The sequence below is a fragment of the Lepidochelys kempii genome, chromosome 6 (assembly GCF_965140285.1).
Source record: "Lepidochelys kempii isolate rLepKem1 chromosome 6, rLepKem1.hap1, whole genome shotgun sequence".
In the NCBI taxonomy this organism is placed as follows: domain Eukaryota; kingdom Metazoa; phylum Chordata; order Testudines; family Cheloniidae; genus Lepidochelys; species Lepidochelys kempii.
In genome coordinates, this window is record NC_136385.1 from 87,879,006 (window position 1) to 87,897,156 (window position 18,151).

The following is an 18,151-nucleotide window of genomic DNA, read 5'->3' on the forward strand; positions in this document are numbered from 1 at the left end:
TCCCTAGACTGCACATAAAACTGGATGGCTACTTGAAAGCCAACCTGTCTTCCTCCTCTTCTGTGGCACCAGAGGAGGGGAAGCAAAATAGAAAAATATACAGCTAAGAAATATACAGAAAAGACACTGAAGGTGGGTGTAGGTAGGAGATAAACATGTGCAAGAAGGTGAAAAAAGCAGAAATGTCCACTGTGCTCCTGAATGGTACAAGGGAACATGGGCAAATCCATCACAATTGAGGGTCCAACACATAAAGTTGGAAATTGCTTTGCTTGACCTACAGCAGGAATTATGCCGAACAAATATCAGACCATAGACACAATTTCACCCTAGTAGCTCTTAAGTATGGCCGAGAGAAAATAAAGCTGATTATTATACACGCAACTGTAGAACGTACTTGGATACAACTGTGAGCTAAACAGAGGCTTGTTTCTATAGCTTTTTGAATGAGCTTTTCATTTTCCAAAATCTTTATCTGGCAGCTATTGATTCGTGCGATCTTTGGTTTGGTTGGCAACCTGCAGAGTGACGTAACACCAGCTATAAAATATTGTATAAAGAATTGCTCCTGATTTATTTTAAAATCAAAGCCCATTAAAGCAGATAATGGATCGGTTTCTCTGCATGCTTTTATTCAGCTAATCGGTGGCGTTCAATGTTAGAAAATACTTTGGTTTGTTTTTTTTTTGGTTTTTTTTTTAGAACAAGCATTTAAACATGTATATATAAATGCTAATATATTAAAGAGCTGCACTGCAATAAAACTTTCCTTAAGGCATTTTAAATAAATATTCAACAAGTAAGCTCTCTTAACTTTCTGGTTTTTCCTTTTTTGTACTTTAAGGCAATGGCTACGCTGGGGCCACACAGAGTAAAGCCGGAACGTAAGTCATAAAAACCTCACTGCTTAATACATTCTGTTTTCATAAAACAAAACTCATTAAGCACAACAGCATAGATTTTTATCTAGATAGAACAGAGATTTGTCAGACACAACAGGGACTGCAGTGGTTGAGGAGGGGAAAGGAAACCAGAGACCTTTAAGGGTATGTCTGTACTTCAAAAAGAAAAAACAAACATGGTCAGCTGACTCAGGTTTGCACCATAGGGCTGCAAACAGCAGTGTAGATACTCTTGCTTGGTCTGGGTCCTAGTCTCTGAGACCCAGTGAGTGGCATGGATCTCAGTGCCCAGGCTTCAGACTGAGTGGGAACATCTACACTGCTGTTTTTAGCACTGCTGCACAAGCCCTCATTAGTTGATCTGGGCTCTGAGACTCACTGCTGTGTGTGTCTTTGTGTTTGCTGCAGTGTAGACATACCCTAAGCTGTTTTCTAGCTCTCAGGCCTTGGTTGAGGCACTGTTGTGCTCTGTGCTGTTCAATAAGGTTGCTCTCTCCACTGACAGACTGACTTTCTTACATATATTTGATGAAATAGTTATTTTCATTATAGTCTCAGTATCTTCTAAATGCTGCAATGTTTTTAAAATCAAGGTTAATATTTAAATGGTGAAAGAATACCAGAAGAAGGAGTAGACCCATAGAGAAATGGCTTGGATTGGCTTGATACATGTCAGTGCAGCATATTAATGCTTTTTCTCTAGCTTCTACCTCCCCCAGCAGAGCTTCGGGTAGTGTTTTGAGAGCGTCCCCATTTCACTATGCTCTGCTACTCTGAGTCAGTGAAGAGCAACTTGGGGGAGAGGAAGGGGACAATGTCTGGATACCAAGGTGATATTCACCTTAGATGCCCAAGTTAGGCAGAAAGGGAAATGAGGAGGAAGTGGTTGGGGCACAAGAGAAGAGGAAGCAAGTAGGTGTTGCTTTTGTTAGTGACAAATTTCTGTTGGAGTATTGTGGTTAATGACATAGTACACTGACACAATTGTATTGGGGAGGAGGAGAGTTGAGGGGTGGGGGGGGGAGAAAGAGGAAGAAATCTGATCAATGGTTGATACTTAGACTTGCCCCATATACCACAGTTACCATGGTGTTTGTAAACTTTCCCATTATTGATATAGGAATACTGCAGATACTGTGGTCAATGTTAATTTTACCTGAAAATGGAAATTGAGTTTTTAATGGACCCCACTACATAAGGAGATAAAAGAAAAAAGCATCTCTTCTCTTAACTATCTTAGATTTTAGTTTGATTGTTGCCCAAAGTAGCAATCCCCCCCCCCCTTTTTTTAATAACGAAACACTTAGCATATATGCATGTGCTGATGTAGCTAAGTATTTGAAAATAAGTTTATAAACCTGACTGTAATATCTGCATGGTCAGTGATAAATATTTCTGTTGATCATTTTAGCACCTGTCAAATTAGAAAAGCATCTGCACAGTGCTAGGTCTGAAGAAGGAAGACTATATTATGATGGAGAGTGGTATGGACGTGGACAGACAATATGTATTGATAAGAAAGATGAGTGCCCTACAAGGTAAAGGTCATTATAGCCTACTCCCATTTACAATAGCATACATTGTACAATTGTATACAGTGATTGAAAAGCCCAGCCTTACAATTTCAGTCAGCTGTTGCCATGTCAGTTACTTATCGGTATTTTCTATCTTAAAAGATAACCAGCTACTGTCTTCTAGATATCTATTTTTACCTTCCTCCAGCATAAGTACCAAATGACATAAATGTAGGGGCTTAGTTATCTTAATATTAAAATACTTAAAATTTGAAGGCTGATGTATATGTCTGAAATAATAGCCTAAAACTAGGGCTGTCAATTAATCGCAGTTAATTCATGTGATTAACTCAAATTAATCGTGATTAAAAAATTAACCTTGATTAATTCACTTATAACAATAGAATACCAATTTAAATTTATTAAATGTAAAGTCCTTCACTTAAAGAAGGGAAAAGCAAATGCATAAATTTAAAATGGGGAATAACTGGCTAGGCAATAGTACTGTAGAAAAGGATCTGGGGGTTATAGTGGATCACAAATTGAATATGAGTAAAAAATGTTATGCGGTTGTGAAAAAGACTAATATCATTCTGGGGTATATTAACAGGAGTGTCGTATGTAAGACATGGGAGGTAATTGTCCAACTTTACTCAGTACTGAGCCCTCAGCTAGAGTACTGAGTCCACTACTGAATGTCACCCTTTAAGAAAGATGTGGACAAACTGGGGGGAATCCAAAGGAGAGCAAGAAAAATGAAAAAAGGTTTAGAAAATGTGACATATGAGGAAAAGTTTTTAAAAAACTGGGCATGTTTAGTCTTGAGACCTGATGATAGTCTTCATATATGTAGAGAGGATGGTAATCAATTGTTCTCCAGGTCCACTGAAGTTAGGACAAGAAGTAATGGTCTTAATCTGCAGCAAGGGAGATTTATGTTAGATATTGGGAAAAACTTGCTAACTATAAAAATTAAGTACTGAAATTGTTACCTAGGGAAGTTGTGCAATCCCCATCTTTGTCTAAGAACAGGTTAGACAAACACCCATCAGAGATGGTTTAGGTATATTTGGTCCTGCTGCTGTTCAGGGAGATGGACTAGATATCCTCTGGAGGTCCCTTCCATTCCTACATTTTCATGATTCCGTGAATTCTCTTCAGCTGATTGTCAAAGTAATAATGACTGAACTGGCACACCACTAGCAATCAAATATCAAATTATATTTATATGTATATATTTTAATCCTTAAAGCAGGTGGTCCAAAGGAAAGTATGGAATGTGCCTTGAAACTGCTTTCTAGTAATGAACAGTGAGGAAAAACAACTCCAAAAGTGTTTGCATTAATGTTTAACTAAGTAATCAATGTAAGAAAAGTTCAATTAGCCAAACAATTCAGTTTTTTCTTTACATATATGTACTGGTTAACAGTTAAATACAAGTTCTTCCTAACTTTCTCTATGCTGGAGAGCAATTTCTTTTGACCTGTTGGGTTTTTTTTCAGGAAGCCCACTTCAGATTGGTGGATTGAGAAGGTTTTCTCAATAGGTACTATGAGACAAATTTGTATTTTATATTATAGACCCTATAAATTAAAAGGGAAGATGAAAGCTTTATTTAACCAAATTAAATGTTTGAGATTCATTAGAACTATCATTTTTATTACATTCAAGAGATGCTTGGATGAAAAATTATTTGTGAAGATATAGTGTTCCTAGATATGTCAATGTATCTTTAGTGTCAGCTACAGAATTCTGTTGTTAAAAATATCAACATAATCAGGAAGGAGGCAGTAGCTGTCTGGGCCTAGTACTACTTAATGCAAATATTTAGTATTCCAAAAGAGCACCCTACTTGGGGGGCTGATCCTTTGGTTTATAATATCATTTGTTTCTAAATTCTATTTTTTTTTCTTTTCAGTGCCATAATTACAACAATTAACCATGATGAAGTGTGGTTTAAGAGGCCTGATGGAAGTAAATCCAAACTGTATATTTCTCAGTTACAGAAAGGAAAGTATTCAATAAAACATAACCACAACTGACCATTACTAATCAGATGTGTAACAAGTGGTGTTACCATGCTTGATGTGCCATGAGGTGAAAGATGTATTTAATAATGTTTTGTATTCTTATTAAATTTATGGCAGTATCTGATGTATTTGTAGTACTGTAGGTAAACTTCATGTGGATGTCCTTGAATAGGTGATGACTCTTAATCATGTTGACCAAGACATTTTACCTCTAAGTTGGGTCTAGTGCCTAAGATATGAAGTTTGCCTTCACAGATAATGGCTGAACTTCTGATTTAAAAATATCTGTAAAATGCAAAACATTTGCTTTTATTATTGGTGACTAGATTGTGTGGTAATTGTGCAATTATTTTTACCAGCAGTTCACTCCATATATTAAGTGAATCGTCATGTTTATCTTGGGAGTGTAAGTTAGTCTGCACAAATGTTGCTTCTGAATAGTCTAATGACTTAAGTATTCTTTTATCCAAAGTGAACAGAATTTTTTAAACTTGAGACCCTGGACAGCTCTGACTTTTATAAGGTTTACCATGCCACTTGTAACAAAACAAAGCCAACATTAAGAAATTTTTGAGGAGCACTTTCTGGTACCCCATAATAAATTTAAAATGTTGGTGGCTTTCTTTTCTAGGTTATGCAAGAACATCACTAGCAAAGCCAATGTAAAATTAGGTACACTACAGGTAGAGGCAGTGCTATGTGGCCCATAGAGGGTATGAGTGCCTGGCAATAGTACGATGTAAATGGTAAATAACTGAAAGTATTATATTGCATGCTGTACTTGTATGATCTATTGTCTTATGAAACAAATATTCTAAAAACACTTTGTCAAAAGTAAAATGTACCCTCAGAAATGGTATATCTGGGACATATTAACAGTGACCTACTCACCATATGCTAGCTTTCCAAATTTCCCATATTTTACTCTCTTCTTAATGGAATTGTTTCATGTAGTTTAAAGAAAGTTAAGCTTGCACAGAAGTTATATTTCAAGACATCAGAGGCAGAGTCTGAAATCCTTAATGTTATAGTACATGTTTGGAGCGTGTAGAATAACATGGGATTGGATTGGATTGGATTGGTGGGATTGGAGAAAAGTCAGTTTTTTTTTTTCCTGGTGGTTGTGTGCACTTTATTGTCCATTATGATGACACTTCTTGGAGCAAGGAAAACATGCATTTGCTTAAATTGATCCTGGCAATGCAAAACTCTTTTGCCCTACATAATACTTAACTGCTTTACCTCTGAAATGTCATTGCTGGTGCAGGATGGTCACTACTTGACTGTTGCCAAAAGTCTAAAAGATTGGACCTTTACAGTGATAGAAAAGCATTGCTCAGGATAAACTGCATGTCACATTAACATTAGCCAACTGTACATAAAATGACAGTTGATGTGTTGGCTTTTGACAGTACTTACTGTATGTACACAGTTTGATAAAAAAATTTGTAATAAAATATTTGTATTTTTTAACGTAGTGTATAAGTGATCTGTGATAGTGGACACTTTGTACAGTTGTGTTACTCTTTTTATTTTTCCTTGAGAGTTGCAGATGTTTAATTCTAAAGAGAGCTAAAAATATTGTAGTTTTTAATGTTGCCTAGAAATGTTTGTCTTCCACAGAACCTAAAAAGGTGAATACAGATATTTTACTGAAAAATCACTTTTAAATCTGATATCTTTGCAATAAACTAAAATGTAAAAGTCCATATTTCAGTATACGTATGGACTTGTGTAACCAGAGATGTAACACAAGTCTCTGTCTTTCTAGCTTCTTTACCCCGAGGTCTTTATAATATGTGAAAGCTTAAACCCTACAGAAGTATAAGTCATACACATGTACTAAACAAGGTTTGTTTAGAAAATTGTAGAAATATACAGTTGTTAATTTGAAAGTTAACACTTTTTTAGTTTTTTCAAATTCTTTGAAGAAGGAACTGCACAAGTTACTCACAAATGCTATCTAAGTGTGTAAATGTGCAACTTTAAGTTGTGGAAGTGAATTTGGGCATTACTGTAATATGGACACTATGCATTACTCAAGCATTTTTAACAGCTGGCCACAGTAACATTAATATACACTTTTGCCTGCAAGAGAGGGGAATGAGTGCAAAGCAAACTTAAGCATTGTGGAAAATAGTTCACAGTCTAGAATAGGTGTGCAGGGGAATGTTAGTTTATATTGGGCATGTATCTTGAGAGTATAGTCTTTGTACACAATCTCAGTATTTGCTGCTTTGTCTCCATGCTATCCTTTGTTACTGGTATCAAGCCAGTATTACACTCTTCAGACCTGCTCTACACTAACAAATGTGATTGTCAACTAACCCTTTAACACTGTTCAGACACTATATAGACAAGTAAGGGCTTGCTTAGCATTTGTAACTAAACAGTCTTCAACCCCAGTTCAGATAGCACAATTGCTGCCCTTAAATTTTGTAGTGTAGAGCAAGCATGAACCCTGGGTACAAAGAAATGCCTGTCTGCAACTGATATGAATGGGACAGAATTGAGTTTGGGGGCTGGGGAAGGAAATTAGAAGTCTATATTGAAAGAGTGGGTTTTAAAAGCACATTGCTTACTTTTTGACTTGCCTAATTTACTCAATAAATCATTTAAAGGGTATGTCTGCACTGTAGCTGGGAGGTGAGATTCCCAGCACAAGTAAACAGACTCCGCTCGAGCTAGCATGCATAAAAAATAGCAATGCGGATGTTATGGCATGGGCGGCGGCTCAGACTATCTATCTACACTCAAACCCAGGGAGTTGGCCAGGCTTGGGGATGGGTGACTAGCCCGAATTGCCATCTGTGCAGCACAGTCCATACGGCTGTTTTTAGTGCACTACCTCAAGCAGTACTAGCATGAAGCTTTCTACCTGTGCTAGCAATCGCACCTCCCAGCTGCAGTGTAGACAGACTAAGCAACTCTTTGATTTTCCTGGCAAGTAAGAGGCTAAGACAGATTCTGATCTTTTGCATTAGATACAAGTTAACTACTTTTTTTTAATTTGGAATTTTTAAAATTGGCATTCCAAGTCCAGTGCTTTTCCCATTAATTTCAATACAGAACTACCTTATATTCTGTCAAAATTATTTTACTCCTGCATGTTCAGCAGAAAAGGGACATGTCCATGGAGTAAACATGGATAATGGTTGCCTAAGAAAAGCTGAAACTTCAAGAGGAGTTGATTTGTTTTGGTAGTGCTCCCTATTTATTAGTGATCAGGAAAAAGGAGGGCGCTGTACTGTGACAAAATTTGTAGACTCAATTACTTAGTCAAATGAAGAGAACATCCAGAACTTTATAGGGACTTGGCTAAGCTGCATAAAAGGGAGAGGTCTACGATAGACCACCCAAATCAGGAAGAGGAGATGGATGAGGCATTTTTAGAACAAATAACAAATATCCAAAACACAAGAGCTGATAGTAATGGGTGACTCTACCTCTCCAGACAGCCGTTAGAAAAATAATCTAACAAAACATAATATCTTCAAATGTACTGGGGACAACTTTGTTTCAGAAAGTTGAGGAAATAACCTGGAGAAAGCCATTTTAGAGTTGACTCTGACCAACGGGAGGAATAAGTTGCCAGTCTGAAGGAAGAAGGCAATTTGAGTGAAATTGATAGGTTTCATGATTCTTAAGAAAGGAAGGAGTGAGAGCAGCAGAATAAGGACAATGTACTTCAAAACAGACTTTAACAAACTCAGGGCTGCTAGGTAAGGTCCCTGGGAAGAAAATCTAAGGGGAAAAGAAGTACAGGAAAGCTGGCAGTTTCTCAAGGAGACCATATTAAAGGCATAATTGCCAACTATTCCAATGTAAGAGAAAGATAGGAAGAGGCCAGTATTGCTCCATCAAGAGCTCTTTAATTACCTGAAAATCAAAAAGGAATCCTACAAAAAGTGGAAACATGGATGAACTGCTGAGGAATACAAAAGAATAGTACAACCATGTAGGGACAAAATGAGAAAGGATAAAGCCTAAAATAGGATACACCTAGCAAAGGACATAAAAGACAATCTGAGGTTCTTCAAATACATTAGGAGCAACAGAAAGATGAAGAAAAGTGTAGGTCCTCTAGTTAGTGGGGAAGGAGAGCTAATAGCAGATGCCAAGAAGGCTGAGGTGTTTAATCCCTATTTTGCTTCAGTTTTCGGTAACAAGGTTAATGGTGACCAGATACTCAACACAATTAGAGGTTAAAGAATATTTAGATAAATTAGATGTATTCAAGCTGGCAAGGCCTGATGAAATTCATCCTATGATACTTAAGGAATTATATGACTCAACTTTGGAACGGTTAGCAGTTCTTTGAGAACTGATGGGGAATGGGTGAGTTCCCAGAGGATGAGAGAAAGGTACTATGTTTTCCTATCTTTAAAAAGGGGGACAAACAGGACCTGGGGAACATAAGACCAGTTTGATACCTGGAGATACTGGAATGAATTATTAACCAATCTAGAGGATTACAGTGTTATAAGGAATAGCCAACATGATTTTGTCAAGAATAAATCATGCCAAACGAACCTAGCTTGCTTCTTTGACAGTGTTACTGTCCTAGTGGATAAGGGGAAGCAGCAGTCCTGATATCTTGAGTTTAGTAAGGCTTTTGATGCAATCCCACATGACATTGTCATAAACAAACTAGGGAAATGGGGTCAAGATAAAATTACTATAAAATGAGTGCACAGCTGGTTGAAACACTATATTGAAAGAATAATTGTGATGCTGGCAGACCAGGTGCCAGCTCTTGCCAAGGCTTTAGGCCTCAGCTGAGCACTGACAGATTCACTGCTGGAAACCACTCTGTTTCACCTGTGCTGGTATAATTAAGATGGGTCTTTGAATTTATTAACAATGTGTTTAGTCTTTATGAAATGCTTGTAAGTTGCTGCTTACATTAATCTCACTTATAACATCTTTATCACATGCTATAAGGCAATACAATTTTTTGCTTTATAACTGTAAAAAATGTTTGCTCTGAAACAGTGAACCCAGTCAGGAGGAATTCTCTTCTAACCATCAAGGTGGCCTGTCAAAAGTAAATGGGCCACTGTGGGACATCACTATACAAAGACTTTATTTGCCCCTTCATACCCATAAAGAGGCTACATGCAAAAGGGCTTGTGTCATCAGCTTGAATTCTAGAAGAAGGAAATAAAAATAGCTGACATTTTTTCATCTCTTTTGCTATCTAGAGTCTTTCAGGTCCACAGCTGCTATGAACCAGAAGCAGAGATCTCCAGAATCAACCTGGGTTAGCCCTGAAAGACATTCAGAGCTGACAGATTACTACAGCACTGTCACCTTTTAAAACCAGAGACTAACTCATTTGTGTATATGCTTGCCTGCTTTAAACCTTGTAATTAATTTTTCCCCTAGTTAATAAACTAACTGAAAATTTATTACAAGTTTGGCTACAAGCGTTGTCTTTGCTGAGAGATTTAATAGATAGATTAAATAGACCTGGGGTAAGTGAATGGTCTCTTGGGACTGGGGGCAACCTGAAAATACTGTGATCTTTGGTTTATAGCAACCAACTATCATATCACAAAGTTCAGCTTCCCTGGGTGGCAAGATAGACTGGAAGGCCCATGGGGACTGCCTGTGACTCCATGGTAAGACAGTTATAGTGCTTCAGCAGTTAACATTTGTTACTGGATTGGTGAAATCTACTTACAGAACACACAACGAATTTGGGGTCTCTGTCCTGCTTCATGACAATCTGCCCTGAGGTTAGCACTCACGGTCATGAACCACTCCAGACAGCATGACAGTTGGCCTAGTCTTGGCAGTATTCACATGCCACAGGTCAAATTGGGTTTATAGATCATAATCCCAGCACTGTTAAAAGTTTAAACTTGATATTGAGAGTTTTAAGAGCTAAAGATTAGTCACAATGAGTGAATCACAGTCATTTGAGAGTCTTGACCCAAAAGCCATTAAACTTATGTAAAGAGAGGGGAATACTCCCTAAAAAAGAGCCCCAGATCAGGAACTGAAAATCACTCCAGACAGTATGACAGTAATCAATGGCTTGCTGTCAAACTGGGAGGATGTATCTAGTGAGAAACTACAGGGATCAGACCTGGGTCCAGTACTATTTAATATTTTCATTAATGATTTGGATAATGGAGTGCAGACGGGGGCATGCACAGGAATAAAAATGTGGCTGCTTTTGGAGGGGCACTCCTCCTTCCTCCTCTCCCCCATAGCCAATGGAGGTGTCATCTGCCCCTGCCCTACAAAATTCCCAGATTGACACCAAACTGGGAGGGGTTGCAAGCTCTTTCGAGAACAGTATTAGAATTCAAAATGATCTTGACAAATTAGAGAATTGGTCTGAATTCAACAAGATGAAATTCAGAAGTCCATTTCATTTAGGAAGGAAAAATCAAATGCACAAATTCATAATGGGGAATAACTGGCTAGATGCTAGTACTGCTGAGAAGAATGTGGGGCTTATAGGGGATCAAAAGTTAAATGAGTCAAAAATACAGTTGGGAAAAAAAACTAATCTGATATATCTTTTAACAGAAGTGTCGTATATAAAACATGGGAAGTAACTGTCCTGCTCTACTCAGCCCCGGTGAGGCTTCAGCTGGAGTAGTGTGTCCAATGCTGGGTGCCACGCTTTACAAAGATGGAGAGTCCAGAGGAGAGCAACAACAATGAGAAAGGGTTTATAAAACTGACCTATGAAGAAAAGTAAAAAAACTGGGCATATTTAGTCTTGAGAAAAGAAGACTGAGAGGGGACCAGATCACAGTCTTGATATATGTTAAGGACCATTAAAGGTAACAATTGTTCTGCACATTCACGGAAGGTAGGACAAGAAGTAATTAATCTGCAACAAGGAAGATTTAGGTTAGATATTAGGGGGGGAAATCGAAGTATAAGGATAGTTAAGGACTGGAACAGTTACCTAGGGACGTTGTGGAATCCCTGTCACTGCAGTTTTTTAAGAACAGGGTAGATTAAACACCTCTCAGCTGATGAGGGGCGGGCACCACCACTGCTTCCCAACAGCTGGTGGGGGCTGGGCTGCTGACAAACAGCTGATAGAGGGCAGCATCACCACCAAACAGTTTGATGGCTCAGAAGGGCTTTAGGGGAGGGCAGAAGCAGTGGGCAGGGGCCTCAGGAAGGGGATGGAGGGGGTAAGGGGCGGAGCAAGGCCAGGGCCTTGAGGGAGGGGCAGGGAGGGGCAGAGCAGGGGCAGGACCGTGGGGGTGGGGCCTCGGGGCAAAGCGGATGTGGGACATTCCTGGGGAAAAGTAAAAATTGGCGCTTGTGAATGACCTGGTTTAAATCATCACTGATAAAGATTGCAGGTGACAAAAATTGGGGGAGTGGTAAATAATGAAGAGGACTGGACACTGATACAAAGGGATCTGAATACCTTGGTAAGATGGATGCAAGCAAACAATGTGCCTTTTGAACCAGCTAAATGTACATGTATACATTTAGGAGCAAAGAAGGTAGGCCATGCTTACAGGCTGGCCGACTCTTCTGAAAAGCAGTGATTCTGAAAAAGATTTGGGGGTGGATAATGAGCTGAAAACAAACTCCTAGCGTGACATTGTGACCAAATGGGCTAATACAATCCTTGGGTGCATAAACGGGAATCTTGAGTATGAATAGAGAGGTTATTTTACCTCTGTGCTTGGTAATGTTGGGACTGCTGCTGGAATACTCTTGTCTGGTTCTGGTGTCCACAGTTCAAGAAGGATGTTGATCAGCTGGAGATGGTTCAGAAAAGAGCCCCAAGAATCATTAAAGGATTAGAAAGCATGCCTTATAGTGATAGACTCAGGGAGCTCAACATATTTGGCTTAACAAAGAGAAGGTTAAAGAGTGACTTGATCACAGTCTGTAAGTACCTAAATGTGGAACAAATATTTGATCAGGGGCTCCTCAGTCTAGCAGAGAAAAGTATAACACAATTCAATGGTCAGAAGTTGATGCTAGCCAAGTTCAAACTGGAAATAAGGCATACATTTTTAACAGTGGAGGTAATTAACAATTGGAACAATTTTTCAAAGGTGGTGGTGGATTCTCCATCACTGACCATTTTTAAATCAAGATTGGATTTTCTAATCTTTCTAAAAGATTTTCTAAAAGATATGCTCCAGGAATTTTTTTGGGCAAGTTTTATGGCCTGTGTTATGCAGAAGGTCAGGCCAGATAATCACAATGGTCCCTTCTGACCTTGGAATCTATCAATCTATATGCATTTCCTGCCTCACTTTCCTCTCTGCTCTGCAAAGTTATTTGGACTTAGGACAGTCAACTGGGATATCCAGGATGCTTCTGCACAAGGCTTCTCTCAATCATGGAGCGTCTCTCTCCTGCATGTCAGTTTTCTTTTACTTTGACTAGTCCCACAGTTAAATAGGAAAACTCCCCCATCCCAGCTACAAAAACATACCCCTCTCTTCCTCAGTCCTGCTCATACCTTTATCTATGAGTCTCTTGAGTTTATGAGTCTATATTTACACTAGCACTTTTGTCAGTATCACTTTATGTTGCTCAGGGGTGGGAACTCTCTCCTCCCCCTCAAGTAAACCTCCCCCCCCCAAGTGACGTAAGTTACACTGACAGACATGCTGGTGTGGACAGCGCTATGTTGGCAGGTAACCTCTCACTGACATAGCTACTGCCGCTTGTTGCCAGTGGTTTAATTATGTCGGCGGGAGAGCTCTCTCCCATCAGCATAGAGCAGTTACACAGGAGATTGTTAGGGGGCTTATTCCTTCACCCGCTTCCTTCCCTGGTCCTTCTCGCATGAACAGAGAGCAACAATACCCGAAGTCCAAAGGTGCAAACAATTCGATGTCTATTGGGGTGAACTTCCAGCAAGCATGATTCCAGTTTCCTTCCTTAGTGTCCCCCTTCCCAGCTCTGACACCACAGAGCCTTACACCTGTGTCCTTGTTCCCATTCCTGCCCTTAGCCAAACATGATTCCAATTTCCTCACCCACATTCCCTGTTCCCATCTCCCCCACCCCTCCCACCCACACCCACTCACTTCCTCATTGACTACAGATTATACAGTAAAACTTGAGTTCTGCTTAGCTATACCTTAACCAATCATTTTCCTGAAATTTAACTAACCAATCCTAACATATTGTAACATGATTATGTAACCAATTATATCCCACCACCTTAATTAGTTTACACCCAGCAAAATTAATTATACAGCAGACAGGAAGAATCACAGAACCAGACAGAGATTATACAGACAAACAATAGCAAAGTGGGAACTATAATGACAAAACAATACAGAAGTGAGGATTTCACACCCCAGCTATTGATAAGCGAGTTCTTGCCAGACAGGATGCTATCAAACTAAGTTTCCTTTTACATTTTTTAGGCACTTCCCTTTCTCTGGAGGTGATAGGCACTATCAGGACAGGATTGTATTCCTAACAGCCCAATAGCACCTTATTTCAGTGTGACTAGTTTGGAATGTGAGGATGTGAACGTTTGCTTCCCAGCTTATGGCTGCCTCTGTTGCTTAGCCAAAGGCCTTAGCCTAAGAACAGGGCCTCAGACTGTCACAGTAAGAGAAGGCCCTTATACCGGCAGACAGTGATTTTGATTCTCTTTTGTACCTCTATAACTAGCCAAGTGATAAGAATACACCTAAATTCTTAGAGTATAGGCCTTTACAGACAGGCCTGAATATCTATATTCTAACAGAGATCTTACAGCAGCATAGCTGCATCGGTACAGCTATGCCGCTGTAAGGTCTCTAGTGTACACATGAGTTAAATCTTCCCGCTGGTTCCTTTGTTCTGTTCTCATTCTCTGTAGAGAAACTGGAGGAACTACTTTCTCCTATCTTCTACTTTCTCCTATTGCCTCCTGAATGGACAACCATTAAGATTTAATGACCCACTGTTGTCCCAGATTTGGCAGATACTTGCTATAGCCCTTGTCAGTTCATGGCTGACACACTGCGCACTGAGGCACTCCATGACACAGCAATTTCATAATATCAGCCAGGAGTCATAAGCTGTATGTAGACAGATTTCCAAATTGTTAGACAGCTTCTTAGGGTGTGTCTACATGGCAATTGAAAACCACAGTTGGTCCCTGCCAGCTGATTCAGGCTCCTGGGGCTCGGGTTAAGGGCCTGTGTAATTAGGATATAGATATTCAGACTTGTGCTGTAGCCCAAGCTCTGGGACCATCCCACCTCACCTGTCCCATTCGGCCTGAATCTCTACACCTCAATTAAACATCCCCTTAGCCCAAACCCCAGTCAGTTGCTACGTAACAGCCACAGATTTTTAGTTGGTTTTTAGTGTAGACATACCAATAGAGGCCAATCTGAGGGCTGAGAGAAGGCAAGAATGCCTGCACATCAAAGGCTGGATATCTAGTCCTCAAGGAACTTTAGTGCCTGAGATCAGAAAGAAGCAGTCTTTTGGCCACTCAGTGTATCTAAAATAGCACATTTATGCTTTATCTACACTACAGAGTTAAGCCAACAAGTTACATCAATGATCATAAGCTGCTTTAATTACATTGGTTGTGTACGTCCACACAATGTTCCTTGTGTCAGCGGAGCACGTCCACAGTCATTGCTCTTGCACTGACAGAGAACATTGCATCATGGGTAGCTATCCCACTGTGCAACTCACCACCCTCTGGCAGCCTCTGCTGCTGGGAGCTCTGGGAATGGATAGCAGTGCATCATGGGGGTGTGCTCGCCATTCCATGATGCAGTTATTTCCGTGCCATCATTCCATAGGCTTCCAACTTCATTTTGCACCATTTTTCAACAGTCCTTGTAAACTGTGCCCACCATCTCTGCCTGACACCATGGATCCTGAATTGCTGACCAGTCTGGTGATGAGAGTTATGAACACAACACGGCTGGTCCTGCAGTATTTCATGGGCTGCGAAACAGAAAATGAATCGGTGATGCCTGCCCTTCTGTCTGCCATGGAAACAAATAATTCAAGATTGCTGCTGGCATTCACAGAACAGCTGCACATGGCGGACCATCGGCACTGGGCTCAGGAAACAAGCACTGAATGGTAGTGTTGGGAACACTGGGGCATGGCCACTAGGTAACTCGAGGGGATGGAAGACCACAAGTGTCGATGAAGCCCCCTCACACTAGGCCCCTGTGTCCTTGCCCCACCCCCTCCTGCCTGAAGGCACTCACAGCAGCTCTGCGTGCTAGGCCCAAGTGTCCTTGGCCCCCCCGCCTGGAGGCACACACAGCAGTTATGCTAAGAATCTGCAACAGTATGTTGCAGAGTCAGACTGCCTGAAACTAAGCAAGGCCAAACAGGGGAGATATGGAAGAACAATGCTGAATAAAGCAGCTTTATGTATAGTTTAACAAATGATACAGAGAATCAGGGAACTAGCTGGGAACTGGATTGGCTGGCTATATGGATACTTGGAGCAGCTTGCTATTGGATAAGTATGCTGGGAAAAAGGATGTATAAAAGCCTGTGTAACTTCCTGCTCTGGTGTGCAGGATTTGAGATTTTATTCTCCCTGTACCTTTTTGAAGCTTCAAATAAACTTTTCTGCTTCTCCACCCCGTTGTGATTATTGGGTGCAGCACATCGGGTAACGAACCAACTCAAGCTGTTGTTCAGCCTCTCGGCACTGGGTGACGGCAACAGCTTTTGGCGTCCCTGGGTGGGCGACGAGGCTGCAATTTAGCCTTGCCCGGACCCCTCCTGGAGGTCGAGGATTGCGGCGAGAACCGACGCCCAGCGCGCACCGGTGAGTTCATCGGGGGCCTCGGAGGAGACGCGATTTGATCGACCCCAGAGGGCACAACGGTGCAACGCACTCATATAGTGGAGAAGCAGCTGCAGGCCACGGTGAAGAACCGGTTCCTTGGATCAGGTAGGATCCTTTAAAATCCGGATTATATGCTCTGTTGGAACCTGGGGACGCCCAGAGTTACCCTGTAGGTATGGGACAGGGACAGAGCTCAGAGGTTAGGGCACGGTGTACGCCCCTAGAGTGCATTCTAGCAAACTGGAAGGTATTTGGTGCGGATCCGATGATTAAGAGCCAATTAAAATGATTCTATACAGTTGACTGGCCTCAATATCAACTCGAGGACCAGGAGTGGTGGCCACCAGGAGGGTCAATTAATTACAACACGATCCTTCAGTTACTCCTGTTCTGTCAGAGAACAAGGAAATGGAATGAACATATGTATGCGCATTTGTTTCTGACTTTATGTACTCGACTAGATATTTTACAGCGCTGTAATCTGACTCCAACTGGTTTGGTAGCAGCTAATGTTAGTCCCCAGACCCCCAGCCCCACTGTAATGGCAGAGCCGGTGTCCCCTTCGGCCCCTACACCCACACCTTGTAAGTCCCCAATGGTTGGCCTATACCCCTTAATCACTGAAACTAAAGTCGCCCGGTCTGGATCAGACAGGCGTCCTGCCACAACTATGCAGGTTTATACTCATGTGCCCTTTAATCCTGTGGATTTGGCTGCTTTCAAAGCACAGGCAGGAGAGTTTTCCACCAACCCAAGCAGGTTTATATCAGTCTTTGAGGGGTGCCTCAGTAGTCACAAGCCGGACTGGGATGATTGTAACGTCCTCCTGCGAACCCTATTGTCTGAGGTTGAAAGACAACAGGTTGTGTCCAAGGCAAGGGAGGAGGCACAGAGACGGTACGACCGGGATCGTATTAATGTCCCTGACCCGGATGCACAAGTCCCCCGAGCAGACCCCAGGTGGGATCCAAATGATCATGGGGATATGACCCGCCTTACCTCCTATAAGGAGTTGCTTTTGCATGGACTCCGTCACTCGGCTGTCCGACATAATAATTGGGCAAAGCCATATGAAGTAATGCAGGATTTAAAAGAAAGCCCAGGGGCCTTTTTACAGCGTATTCGGGACACCATTCGACAGAACACTAATGCAGACCCCGATGATCAGGCAACTGAGTCAATTATTAAGGGAATTTTTACGAGCAGAGCAGCCCCTGATATTAAGAGAAAGTTACAGAAAAAGGAGGATTTAATGGGTATGACCATGGCACAAATTTTAGAGACTGCAAACTGAGCTTATAGTCTGAGAGAGACAGAGAAGGAGAGAAAGCAAGTGAGATTGATGGTAACAGCGGTACAGGCCGGCACTGAGAGAAGTGGCCGGGGAGGAAGGGGCCGTGGACGCGACCGTCCGGGCCTGCAGGAGAGACGACTGGGTCGCAACCAGTGTGCCCTGTGTCGACAGGAGGGACACTGGAAAAATGAGTGCCCAAAGAGGAAAGAAAAGGGGGGTGCCCCTATGATGGCGATGGTGGAGCAGGAATAGGGGTGTCAGGGGAGACGGACCACCCTACCCCCGGAACCCCGAGTAAAGATGCGGGTGGGAAGCTCAGAAATAGATTTTTTAGTGGACTCTGGAGCGGCCCGAACTGCCGTAAATCAGCCTCTTCAGTTGCCAGTAGCAGATTCCCTTACTGTGGTGGGAGCCACAGGCAGGGACACCAAGTGCCCAGTGTATGCCCCAGCGGAATGTGCTTTGGGAGACAGGACTATATCCCACAAGCTGGTATACCTCCCTGAGTGTCCAACCCCTCTGGTGGGACGGGATCTACTTTGTCGCCTCGGTGCCACCCTGCATTTTACTGAGGACGAAATAACCCTTACCTTACCCCCTGAGAATGCCTGGATCATGACCCTTGC

The 18,151-nt window shown here is 41.5% G+C and overlaps 1 protein-coding gene across 2 annotated transcripts in view; it reads left to right on the forward strand.

Annotated features, from left to right (window-relative positions):
- The window catches only part of BRMS1L (BRMS1 like transcriptional repressor), a 42,102-nt gene extending 35,945 nt beyond the window's left edge, over window positions 1-6,157 (forward strand). For both annotated transcript variants that reach the window (XM_073349054.2, XM_073349055.1), the window contains 3 exons: window positions 845-884; window positions 2,314-2,440; window positions 4,335-6,157. In XM_073349054.2, the coding sequence (XP_073205155.1) occupies window positions 845-884; window positions 2,314-2,440; window positions 4,335-4,458 (291 nt within the window). In that variant the 3' untranslated portion in view covers window positions 4,459-6,157. The remainder of the gene's footprint in view (window positions 1-844; window positions 885-2,313; window positions 2,441-4,334) is intronic.
- The last annotated feature ends 11,994 nt before the right edge of the window (window positions 6,158-18,151 follow it).